This window comes from Pygocentrus nattereri, chromosome 12 (assembly GCF_015220715.1).
Source record: "Pygocentrus nattereri isolate fPygNat1 chromosome 12, fPygNat1.pri, whole genome shotgun sequence".
Classification (NCBI taxonomy): Eukaryota; Metazoa; Chordata; class Actinopteri; order Characiformes; family Serrasalmidae; genus Pygocentrus; species Pygocentrus nattereri.
Genome location: NC_051222.1, coordinates 4,489,952 through 4,503,117, shown reverse-complemented (window position 1 = coordinate 4,503,117; position 13,166 = coordinate 4,489,952). Strand labels below are relative to the sequence as shown.

Here is a 13,166-nt window from a genome sequence, read left to right as displayed (position 1 = left end):
ACTGCATGAAACCAACTGAATTTTCTGAAACGGGTGATTCTGATCGTGTCATTGGCTCATTATTGTGTGAAGCAACTTGATATCAATCAACAATATGCAGTTCCATAGAATTACAGAAATATAAGCATTAAAAAGCATAATGCATAATAAGTATTACAAATTAAAAATATAAGAGTAATTACTATTAATTCATTTTATTTAATTCAATTGAACTAAAGTCATAACAACTATTCTTATATTATGAATTTATTTAATGCTAATTTAAGCCAAATAAAGTCAACTTCATGGCCCATGTCAGGAATTCTGCCAGTAAGTGGTGTAAAAACAAACAATATAACACTAAAAATAGAGCAAAACACTACATATAGTAACCCGTCATGCACAAGGTATACAAAACACATGTATTACCATAACAAAGTAACAAAGGATATTTGAGCACAAAAGTGCAGAAAGAAATGAAAGTTATAAAACACAATCTGTTAAATATACTGTACGTCAGTATAGAGAGGAGTCAGTGGCAGCTGCTCGGTTCCTATAATCTCACTGTCTTGTTTAAGAAAAGGGAGAATTTCTGTATGAATTAAGAATCTCAGATTCATCAGTGTTCAGGATGTGCTTAATTTTTTTCCGACTGAGCAGTTGTCCTGTATTATTACTGTTATTATTGTATTGTTACTGTTATTAGTGTATTATTACTGTGTTATTACTGTATTAATATTTTAATTAGCTGTGATATTTTTTATTCAAGATGTGGCAACTTTAGGGCTGAACATATGGTGTTTTTGCCCAAAGTGTGTGTCAGAAACACTGGTTAAGATGTCTATGAATATCATTGCCACACCCGGCTGGACATTAGACAACAGAATTCAACTGCAGTAAATGACTGTTGGACATGCTACATGACCTTAAGCTGCTTTTTGAAACCACACCCTGGATGGTGCTGCTAGTTGGGAGAGAAAGTGTCTAAAACACCAACAGAGAGGCATCTGCGCTAGGCTAACAGCTAAACCACAGTGCTTCTGGACAGTTTTGAGGATATAGGCTGGAGCATGTTCAGGAAGGGGGCTGCATATAACACCTCAGCTGATTCTGAGGAATATACAGCATCCGTAACTGGCTACATTAGAGCATAGATGATGTGACTTCAGCAAGAGCAAACCTGTCCCGAGCTGTCAGACGGATAAAGTGACACCACATGCCTGTGATGGTGATGCCTTGCTTCAAGATGCTCTGAACATTTTCTATTTGCAGCATGAAACATGAAACAGCCAGCAACGAAGACCATCTCCTCTCCCACTGACCAAGTATTACCTGGCTGGGTGGTCATGGAATGTGCTGACCAGCTTGCTGATGTCCTAACCACCATCTTCAACATTTCTCTGAGCTGTACATTTGTCCTGCAGTTCTTCAAAATGACTACCATCATCCCCGTTTCAAAGAAACCATCTGTCTTGCCTCAGCGACTACCTACCTGTGGACTCACTCCAATCATCATGAATGCGTCCAGCAGCTGGTAATAAAACACATAAAGAGCAGGCCTCCTTCCACAATGGATCCATTCAGTTTGTAGCTTTCACCCTAACAGGTCCACAGAGGATGCCTTATTCTCTGCCTTCTAACTCTCACTGGCCCATCTGGACAGAAAAGACAATCATGTGAGAATCATTTTCATAGACTTTAGTTCAGAATTCAACATAATTGTCCCACCGCAACTTAAGGAAATCTAAGCTTGCTGGTCCTGAACACCTCCTTATGCAACTGGATCCTGGACTTCTTGACTAGGAGACCTCAGTCCATCAGGATTGCCAACATCACCTCATGAAGTTTGCTAATGATACTACAGTGGTGGTTCTTATCAGCAACAATAACAAGTCATCTTACATGGAGGACATGGCGTGTCCTGCAGACTGGTGCAGAGATAACAGTATATCTCTTAATGTAGATGAGATCAAAAAGATTATTGTAGACTTCAAGAGGAACTTTGGAGGTCACTCTCCACTGCACATCGAGGGCTCAACCGTGGAGAGAGTGCAAATCTTGTAGTTCCTTGGTGTCCACATCACCAATGATTTCCCCTGCTCTGTATCAGAAAACCCATTGGAGTCCATGGGCTCCATAAGGGCCTTGTGTGTGTTTGTGTAAAACTAATAGGGCTAAACTGCAAGCAGGACCTGTGTGAGCCATCATCCACTGGCCCCTTTTTGTGTCCCCTTATACAGGGTAATGATGGGCCCATGTGGGGCCATTATTGTTAATTTCAGCAGTAAACCTGGGCCCTAAGTGGGTTATCACATGTATTTCATACAGTTACCATAGGCCAGCATACAAATTTCCATGGTATTTTAAACCTCCAGCCTGTTCACACTGAGTAACTGACAGCAGACGTCACTTTTCTACCACATCATGATGAAACAATAATTAGCAATAAAATATTAGATGGATAGCTGAAACTCACCATTTTAGAATTTTTTGAAGGTTCTCTGTCTTACAGGTCTAATCATCAGTCATTTGGACCCATATTTTATCACTTCAATAAAATGTTCCATGTTTCTTAGCAATAGCAGTAGTATTAGACTAAATACTTTCCTTGTTGATTAATTCTCAGCAGTGTAGGTCTTTTTAACCAGGCTATCTAGAACAGGATGTGCACAGAATATGCTAAGCTTGTGGGGACATGGACTGCAGTATTAAACTGTAATTCTGCATCAGACGTTTTGACAGTCTTAATATTTTGTACCACTTCAAACTAGTTCTAGAAACTGGCCTTTAGTTGAACATTAAGCACTGTGGAAAATCAGAGAAAAATTATCGGCTCATGTTTAAGTGGACTCTGGTTGATACTTTTGTGTAGTCATGAAAATAAATACAAGAAAGGAGAAATGATTACAAAACAGCTCCCAGGACTCACACATGAATATAGCTCTCTGTGCTCAATGGTTTATGAATGGTGTGTTGCTGAAGTGGTTAGTAGAGCATTCAATCCCTTTTTCAAAAGTGGAGAAAAAAAAAATACAAGTAAGGTGTGTCTGAGAAATACAGGCATAGGTTGCCTTGCCAGATAGTTGGCTATGGCTAGTACCAGCTAAAGTTAGTAGCCATCCCTTAATCCAGTTGTTTAGACTTCTGGTTTGCTAGCTAGCCATGGCTTGTGATATCATCACATTTTATTTAATATTGTGTGAATCGTATGGCAGTGAGCGCATAGTTTACCACCACTATCACAGGTTATAATTAGTAAAACACTGAACTCCAGGCCAAGATGCAGAGGAAAGTATCTGTATTATTCAAAAAGCACTACACTTGTACTGTCGACTAGACATGACCTCTGAGATTCTCTTTAAAAAGATGGCTATTCAAGTGTCCTTTACTGAAGGCATGGTTTTATTTAGAGTTGTAAAGAGTTCTGTATAGAACTCTAGAATGTATAGAAATACATTGAATGTATTTAAGGGGGATTCCACTGATATTTCTAAATGTCTTCTTTATTCAGTTGCTGAGATGTCATTGAGCAAGAATGGGAAAGAATTCCACCTACAAAGCTTCAACAATTAGTGTCGTCAGTTCCCCAGTGCTTATTGAGTGTTGTTAAAAGGAAAGGTGATGTAACACAGTGGTAAACATGCCCCTGTCCCAACTTCTTTGGAACGTGTTGCAGGCATCAAATTCAAAATCAGTGCATATTTGCAAAAAAACAATAAAGATTATCTGTTTGAACATTAAGTATCTTGTCTTTGTAGTGTATTCAACTTAATATAGGTTGAAAAGGATTTTCAAATCATTGCATTCTGTTTTTATTTATGTTTTACACAACATCCCAACTTCATTGGAATTGGGGTTGTAATTTATGTGTGTATATGTATTTATTTAGTTGTGACTTTTGAACACTACTGTATTTTTGTTTCATAGTAATATAAAAAATATCTGAACATTGTATTATGTCTGTAATAAGCATATGTATATTTCCAAAAAAAGAAAAAAAAACAAAAAAATTAATAAAGTAAAAGGTAAAACATTCAATATGGTCAAACAGAATGAACTAATCCTTCTCTCTTTCTACATATGTGTCTATATTTATTTATTTAGAAGTGGCTTTTGAACGCTACTGTATGTTTGTTTCACAGTAATATAAAAATATCTGAACGTTGTAGCTGTCATTGGATAATCATACAATATAAGATGTGTAATGCTCTCTTTTTGCAGACTAGTTTTGTGTCATTTTGGAGGAAAGTCTTGTGAAAATCTGGGATCAGTTTTACAAACAAAAACCTCCTCCCTAAAAGAGCTGGACATCAGTAACAATAAGCTTCATGATTCAGGAGTGGAGCTGCTGTCTGCTGGACTGAAGAGCTCACACTGTAAACTGGAGATTCTCAGGTCAGCTTTCTCTTCATTTTGGAGTGGAATGTTAAAGCTTTATGTTGTTTGCTTATGTCAACAACAGCATGTGGGTTTGAATGTATTTAAGGGGTATTCCACTGATATTTCTAAATGTCTTCTTTATTCAGTTGCTGGGACATCATTCAGAGTTCAATGTGAAATCCTCCATTCTAGCAAAACTTGTTTTCTCCATTATAGCAGTGGTGAGGGTAACAGTGTCTAAATGGACTTTTAATAGTAAAGTAGAAGTTAAACAATCTTTAGGGACTTTTTGAGAGATCAATCAACTGTACCACATACCACTGGAGAAGCATCACATGGCTGATTGGACAGAGCACATCTAGCATATATGACCTCTAGTTAAAGTTAACCTGGAGTTCAGTGATAATTTCTATCCTAGGCTGACTACAGAATCTAGTTGTTTGATTCTAGATTTAAGTTCGGTGAGGCTGAAACTGGCTTCCTACTTCCCAGCTTCTTCAAATTTTGCGTTACATCTTACATGGGTCAGCACTCCCAGGTGCCATAATGCAGCTGTGGCACCATTTAAGGTGGAACAGACATTTATCAAAAAAAACTTGGTGGATAAGAAGCTAATTTAAGCTTCATTTAGATTTGTGCAGTCATGAAAAGATGATGAATGGCAGGACTAGAACTTGCAAAATCAAAGGCTTTGAGTTTTTGGATGCTACGTGTAACTCAAACCACAGGGCCCATGACCACTGCATGCACAGTGTAAGTTATAAGTAAACAACATCCAGTCATGCTGGTGACTTCTCTAGGATCAGTCTCATCTCAAATGGATGTGGTACAATAAGTCAACCTTTCAGATTGTTCATGAAAATAATGGACATTGTTCTCTGGGTCAAAGAACTAAAGGACCATCCAGATCGTTACCTGTGTAAAGTTCAAACGACAGGGTCTGTCATGTTATGGGTTGTTTTACTGCCCATTGCATAGATAACCTGCACATCTGTGAAAGCACCATTATCTCTGAAAGATATATAGATATTTAGGAGCAACATACACTGCTTTGTACATGCATCTGTCTATTTCAAGGACATCCATGCTTATTTCATGAAGACAAAGCCAAGCCACATACTGCACATATTACAAAAGCATGAGTGCATAGTCAGAGTGCAGGTGCTAGACTGACCTGCTCATCATTAAAAATGAGTGGTGCGTTATGAAGTGCAGTATATGACAGTGAAGCCCCCACATGGTTGTGCAGGTACAGACTTGTATACCTGAGAAATGGCAAGAAATTGGGCTTTTACAACTGGTTCAGTCTGTGTCTTCAAACAAATGTATTAAGTGCTGTTAAATGAAAAGGCGATGTAACGCAGTGATAAACATGCTTTTGTATCTGTTTTTGGGACGTGTTGCAGACATTATGTCTGTAATAAGCATATGTATATTTCCAACAAAAGAAAAAAACCTAAAAAAAAATGTATAAAGTAAAAGGTAAAACATTCAATATGGTCAAACAGAATGAACTAATCCTTCTCTCTTTCTACATAGTATATGTGTGTATATTTATTTATTTAGTAGTGGCTTTTGAACACTACTCTATGTTTGTTTCACATTAATATAAAATATCTGAACACTGTAGCTGTCATTGGGAAATCATACAGTAAAAGATGTGTAATGCTCTCTTTTTGCAGACTAGCTTTGTGTCATTTTGGCGGAAAGTCTTGTGAAAATCTGGGATCAGTTTTACAAACAAAAACCTCCTCCCTAAAAGAGCTGGACATCAGTAACAATGAGCTTCATGATTCAGGAGTGGAGCTGCTGTCTGCTGGACTGAAGAGCTCACACTGTAAACTGGAGATTCTCAGGTCAGCTTTCTCTTCATTTTGGAGTGGAATGTTAAAGCTTGATGTTGTTTGCTTATGTCAACAACAGCATGTGGGTCTGAATGTATTTCAGGGGGATTCCACTGATATTCCTATATGTCTTCTTTATTCAGTTGCTGGGATGTTATTCAGAGTTCAATGTGAAATCCTCCATTCTAGCAAAACTTGTTTTCTCTTTATAGCAGTGGTGAGGGTAACAATGTCTAAATGGAATTTTAATAGTAAAGTAGAGGTTAAACAATCTTTAGGGACTTTTTGAGAGATCAATCAACTGTACCACATACCACTGGAGAAGCATCACATGGCTGATTGGACAGAGCACATCTAGCACATATGACCTCTAGTTAAAGTTGACCTTGAGTTCAGTGCTAATTTCTAACCTAGACTGAGTACAGAGTTTAGTTGTTTGATTCTAGATTTAAGTTTGGTGCGGCTGAAACTGGCTTCCTACTTCCCAGCTTCTTTAAATTTTGCATTCCGTCTTAAATGGTTCAGCACTCCCAGGTGCCATAATGCAGCTGTGGCACCATTTAAGGTGGAACAGACATTTAACAAAAAAAAAAAACTTGGTGGATAAGAAGCTAATTTATGCTTCATTTTGGTTTGTGCAGTGATGAAAAGATGATGAATGTCAGGACTGGAAGTTGCAAAATCAAAGGCTTTGAGTTTTTGGATGCTACGTGTAACTAGACCCACAGGGCCCATGACCACTTGTAGGCCCAGGGCCCCCAAGTGAGATAAAGCACCTCTGGACAGCAGTGCATTAAAAGCAGCATGCTTCTGTGATTGATATCACACCATTCTCAAAAACCATGGTTCACTACTGCATCCAAAAACACAAGTTAAGACTGTACTATGCACAGTGGAAGTTATGAGTAAACAATATCCAGACATGCTGGTGACTTTTCTAGGATCAGTCTCCTCTCAAATGGATGTGGTACAACAAGTCAACCTTTCAGACTGTTCATGAAAATAATGGACAGTGTTCTCTGGGTCAAAGAACTAAAGGACCATCCAGATCGTTACCTGTGTAAAGTTCAAACGACAGGGTCTATCACGTTATTGGTTGTTTTAGTGCCCATTGCATAGATAACCTGCAGATCTGTGAAAGCACCATTAACTCTGAAAGATATACAGACATTTAAGAGCAACATCTACTGCTTTGTGCATGCATCTGTCTTTTTCAAGGACATCCGTGCTTATTTCATAAAGACAAAGCCAAGCCACATACTGCACATATCACAAAAGCAGGAGTGCATAATCAGAGTGCAGGTGCTAGACTGACCTGCTCAGCATTAAAAATGAGTGGTGCGTTATGAAGTGCAGTGTATGACAGTGAAGCCCCCACAAGGTTGTGCAGGTTCAGACTTGTATACCTGAGAAATGGCAAGAAATTGGGCTTTTACAACTGGTTCAGTCTGTGTCTTCAAACAAATGTATTAAGTGCTGTTAAATGAAAAGGCGATGTAACGCAGTGATAAACAGGCTTTTGTTTCTGTTTTTGGGACGTGTTGCAGACATTATGTCTGTAATAAGCATATGTATATTTCCAACAACAGAAAAAAACCTAAAAAAAAAAAAAAAAAGTAAAGGGTAAAACATTCAATATCGTCAAACAGAATGAACTAATTCTTCTCTCTTTCTACATATTATATGTGTCTATATTTATTTATTTAGTAGTGGCTTTTGAACACTACTGTTTCTTTTTTCACAGTAATATAAAAATATTTGAATGTTGTAGCTGTCATTGGAAAATCATACAATAAAAGATGTGTAATGCTCTCTTTCTGCAGACTAGCCTTGTGTCATTTTGGAGGAAAGTCTTGTGAAAATCTGGGATCAGTTTTACAAACAAAAACCTCCTCCCTAAAAGAGCTGGACATCAGTAACAATGAGCTTCATGATTCAGGAGTGGAGCAGCTGTGTGCTGGACTGAAGAGCTCACACTGTAAACTGGAGATTCTCAGGTCAGCTTTCTCTTCATTTTGGAGTGGAATGTTAAAGCTTTATGTTGTTTGCTTATTTCAACAACAGCATGTGGGGTTGAATGTATTTAAGGGGGATTCCACTGATATTTCTAAATGTCTTCTTTATTCAGTTGCTGGGATGTCGTTCAGAGTTCAATGTGAAATCCTCCATTCTAGCAAAACTTGTTTTCTCTTTATAGCAGTGGTGAGGGTAACAATGTCTAAATGGAGTTTTAATAGTAAAGTAGAAGTTAAACAATCTTTAGGGACTTTTTGAGAGATCAATCAACTGTACCACATACCACTGGAGAAGCATCACATGGCTGATTGGACAGAGCACAGATAGCACATATGACCTCTAGTTAAAGTTAACCTGGAGTTCAGTGCTAATTTCTATCCTAGGCTGAGTACGGAGTTTAGTTGTTTGATTCTAGATGTAAATTTGGTGAGGCTGAAACTGGCTTCCTGCTTCCCAGCTTCTTTAAATTTTGCATTCCGTCTTAAATGGTTCAGCACTCCCAGGTGCCATAATGCAGCTGTGGCACCATTTAAGGTGGAACAGACATTTAACAAAAAAAAAAAACTTGGTGGATAAGAAGCTAATTTATGCTTCATTTTGGTTTGTGCAGTGATGAAAAGATGATGAATGTCAGGACTGGAAGTTGCAAAATCAAAGGCTTTGAGGTTTTGGATGCTACGTGTAACTAAGACCCACAGGGCCCATGACCACTTGTAGCCCCAGGGCCCCCAAGTGAGATAAAGCACTCCTGGACAGCAGTGAATTAAAAGCAGCATGCTTCTGTGATTGATATCACACCATTCTCAAAAACCATGGTTCACTACTGCATCCACAAACACAAGTTAAGACTGTACTATGCACAGTGGAAGTTATGAGTAAACAATATGCAGACATGCTGGTGACTTCTCTAGGATCAGTCTCATCTGAAATGGATGTGGTACAACAAGTCAACCTTTCAGATTGTTCATGAAAATAATGGACAGTGTTCTCTGGGTCAAAGAGCTAAAGGGACATCCACATTGTTACCTGTGTAAAGTTCAAACGACAGGCTCTGTCACGTTTTGGGTAGTTTTAGTGCCCATTGCATAGATAACCTGCACATCTGTGAAATCACCATTGACTATGAAAGATATGTAGATATTTAGGAGCAACATCTACTGCTTTGTAAATGCATCTGTCTTTTTCAAGGACATCCGTGCTTATTTCATGAAGACAAAGCCAAGCCACATACTGCACACATTACAAAAGCAGGAGTGCATAATCAGAGTGCAGGTGCTAGACTGACCTGCTCATCATTAAAAATGAGTGGTGCGTTATGAAGTGCAGTATATGATGGTGAAGCCCCCACATGGTTGTGCAGGTACAGACTCGTATACCTGAGAAATGGAAAGAAATTGTGCTTTTACAACTGGTTCAGTCTGTGTCTTCAGACAAATGTATTAAGTGCTGTTAAATTAAAAGGTGATGTAACACAGTAATAAACATACTTTTGTATCTGTTTTTGGGACGTGTTGCAAACATTATGTCTGTAATAAGCATATGTATATTTCCAAAAAAAAAAAAAAAACATAAAAAAATGTACAAAGTAAAAGGTGAAACATTCAATATCGTCAAACAGAATGAAATAATCCTTCTCTGTTCCTACATATTACATGTGTGTATATTTATTTATTTAGTAGTGGCTTTTGAGCACTGCTGTATCTTTGTTTCATAGTAATATAAATATATCTGAACGTTGTAGCTGTCATTGGAAAATCATACAATAAAAGATGTGTAATGCTCTCTTTCTGCAGACTAGCTTTGTGTCATTTTGGAGGAACGTCTTGTGAAAATCTGGGATCAGTTTTACAAACAAAAACCTCCTCCCTAAAAGAGCTGGACATCAGTAACAATGAGCTTCATGATTCAGGAGTGGAGCTGCTGTCTGCTGGACTGAAGAGCTCACACTGTAAACTGGAGACACTCAGGTCAGCTTTCTCTTCATTTTGGAGTGGAATGTTAAAGCTTTATGTTGTTTGCTTATGTCAACAACAGCATGTGGGTTTGAATGTATTTAAGGGGGATTCCACTGATATTTCTAAATGTCTTCTTTATTCAGTTGCTGGGATGTCATTCAGAGTTCAATGTGAAATCCTCCATTCTAGCAAAACTTGTTTTCTCTTTATAGCAGTGGTGAGGGTAACAATGTCTAAATTGAGTTTTAATAGTAAAGTTGCTAATCTGAAAAAAAAAATTCTTTAGGGACCATTTGAGAGATCAATCAATTAAGTTTTTTTTGTTTTAACATTTGTTTTAACTAGGAAAAAAAAATTCCATCTCATTGGCCTTCGACAGAACTGCTGCCACTTAATTTCCATCTATGAGTTAAGAAATTTAGGGATATGTGTAACGATTGGCCCCTCTCAGAGCTCCATGTGATTTTGTTTACCTCTGGTCTTGTCCATATGCTTCCTTGTTTTGATTCTTTCCTGTTCTGCCCCCTTGTTTCTAGACTCTGCGCTTGATTGTTATCACCTGTGTCTTGTTAACCCTCATTGTTCTTGTATTTAAGCCCTGTGTTTTCCCTTGTTAGTTGCTGGTCTTTGCATGGTGTTTTTTCTTCTGGCCTCTGTTGTGTGTTTAGTCTGTGTTCTTTTTTGTAATGTCTGTCCCTCAATCTCTTCAAGTTGGCTCTTTGACCCTGGACTGTTTAGACCCTGATTATGGATTTGCCTCTAATAAATCTTGCTTCTCTCAGTGTATGTGTCCGCCTCATCATCACACCCCTGCATTACAACCTCCGCCACTCTTGGAGGAAATTCTGTCCATTGTTTAATTTTGTAGAAAAAAGTTAATCACAAAGAAATGCCACAAAACTTTTTTTTCAAAATTCCAAATTAAAAAAACTTCTGGCATTAAAAAAACTATAAAAAACAAATAAATAAAATTTTTGTAGTCAGTCACAATTGTGTTTGTAGATCAAGTAGAGGCCATCTTTTACGCAGTCGTCTATTTTCTTTCATCTGTATTTGTCATCAGGTTTGGCTGATATGTACAATTGTATATCGTCTGCGTAAAAATGAAAGTTAATGCCATGGTTACTTATAACTGTACCTAACAGTAATATGTATAATGTAAATAAATATGGTCCTAAAATAGAGCCTCACAGAACTCCAAATCTTACTTTTGAATAATTGGAAGATAAATTGTTTACACTGACGAACTAATAATGTTCTGTTAGGTAAGATTTGAACCATGATAGGTGTGACCCTGTGACTCCAACCATGTATTCTAGCCTTTCTAGGAGAATACTGTGGTCTATCGTATCGAAAGCTGCACTGAGGTCAAGTAGCACTAACAGGGATACATAGCATTGATCAGAGGAAAGAAGAAACTCATTAGTTATCTAAACTAGAGCTGTCTCAGTGCTGTGATGTGGCCTGAATCCAGATTGGAATTTTTAATATATGCGGTTCTTATATAGATATGAACTAAGTTGTTGGGCCACAGCCTTTTCTAAAATCTTAGATATAAAGGGTAAGTTAGAAACAGGCCTATAATCAGGCAACATGCTATCATCAAGATTTGGTTTCTTGATCAGAGGTTTGATAACTGCTTAAAAGCTTTGGGTACATAGCCTAAGGGACAAGTTTACTATAGTTAAAAGAGGGTTTACAATAACTGGCAGTAAATCTTTGAGTAATTTTAAGGGAATTGCATCGAGTGTGCAGGTTGTGCAATTTGCAGAGGAGATAAACTTCAATAGTTTTAGCTGTGAGAGCAGGTACAAAGTTTCTAGCCTTTTTTCTACAACTGTATTTTGTTTTATATCAGCCACCTCAGATGACAGCCAAGTTGGATTTAAGATTGTGGGTTGAATTGGTTGTCTAATATTTTCAATTTTATTATTAAAGAAGGTGAGAGTTGCCAGAATTTGTGGTTCAGTACCTGCCTGATTTTTTGTGCTTCTGGAAATCACACTAAACAGAACTCTAGGATTATATTTATTGTTCTCAATCAGTGAGGCCAGATATGCTGAGTGAGCTTTAGTGAGAGCTTTTCTATACTCTATAAAGTTGTCCTTCCAGGCAGAGTACAACACTTCCAGCTTGGTTTGTCGCCATTTCTGCTCTAGTTTCCGAACTGTTTGTTTTAAGGTACGGGTCTACACACCAATCAAACACTTCTGCCAACAAATGTTTGATTAAGGCCTGAAAAAGGTGGCTGCTTTTGTAATGTGTGCAGTATGTGGCTTGGCTTTGTCTTCATGAAATAAGCACGGATGTCCTTGAAAAAGACAGATGCATTTACAAAAGACTTTTGGTCAGCTTCAAGGAGGTTCTGGACAACTGTCCGGTGACTCAGGAGTGGTCGGGGTGGCTGTGCCCAAACTGTATTCTGCAAGGGTGGAGAAACGGACTTCAATTGAGGATACTGTTGGTCAGTGGAATGAGCACTTTGAAGAACTCCTTAATCCAGGAGACATGCCTCCCTCATGGGAGTCAGGTCCGGAGGCCTCTGGTTTGTCAAGCTCCATTTCCCTGGTGGAGGTCACTGAGGTAGTTGGCAAGCTCTTCGGTGGCAAGGCACCAGGGGTGGATGAGATTCATCTGGAGATGCTTAAGGCTCTGGATATTGTGGGCTGTCGTGGCTGACGCGCCTCTGCAATATTGCATGGACCGCAGGAACAGTACCCTCGGACTGGCAGACTGGGGTGGTGGTCCCCATTTTTAAGAAAAGGGACCGGAGGGTGTGTGCCAACTATCGGGGTATCACACTGCTCAGCCTCCCTGGGAAAGTCTATGCCAAGGTGCTGGAAAAGAGACTTCGACCGATAGTTGAACCTCAGATTGAGGAGGAACAATGCAGATTCCGTCCCGGCCGTGGAACAATGGACCAGCTTTTCACTCTCTCACAGACTGTTGAGGGGGCATGGGAGTTTTCCCAGTCTACATGTGTTTTGTGGAT

The 13,166-nt window shown here is 38.6% G+C and overlaps 2 protein-coding genes across 3 annotated transcripts in view; both read left to right on the top strand.

Moving 5' to 3' along the window:
• The window catches only part of LOC108443648, a 381,331-nt gene that overhangs the window by 144,900 nt on the left and 223,265 nt on the right, over positions 1 to 13,166 (top strand). The window lies entirely within an intron of this gene.
• The window catches only part of LOC108443651, a 69,228-nt gene that overhangs the window by 40,905 nt on the left and 15,157 nt on the right, over positions 1 to 13,166 (top strand). For both annotated transcript variants that reach the window (XR_001859161.1, XM_017724433.1), the window contains exons 8-11: positions 4,201 to 4,374; positions 6,042 to 6,215; positions 8,027 to 8,200; positions 10,013 to 10,186. Coding sequence is in view for 1 of the 2 variants with exons in the window: in XM_017724433.1 (XP_017579922.1) it covers positions 4,201 to 4,374; positions 6,042 to 6,215; positions 8,027 to 8,200; positions 10,013 to 10,186 (696 nt within the window). In the remaining variant the exon portion in view is untranslated. The remainder of the gene's footprint in view (positions 1 to 4,200; positions 4,375 to 6,041; positions 6,216 to 8,026; positions 8,201 to 10,012; positions 10,187 to 13,166) is intronic.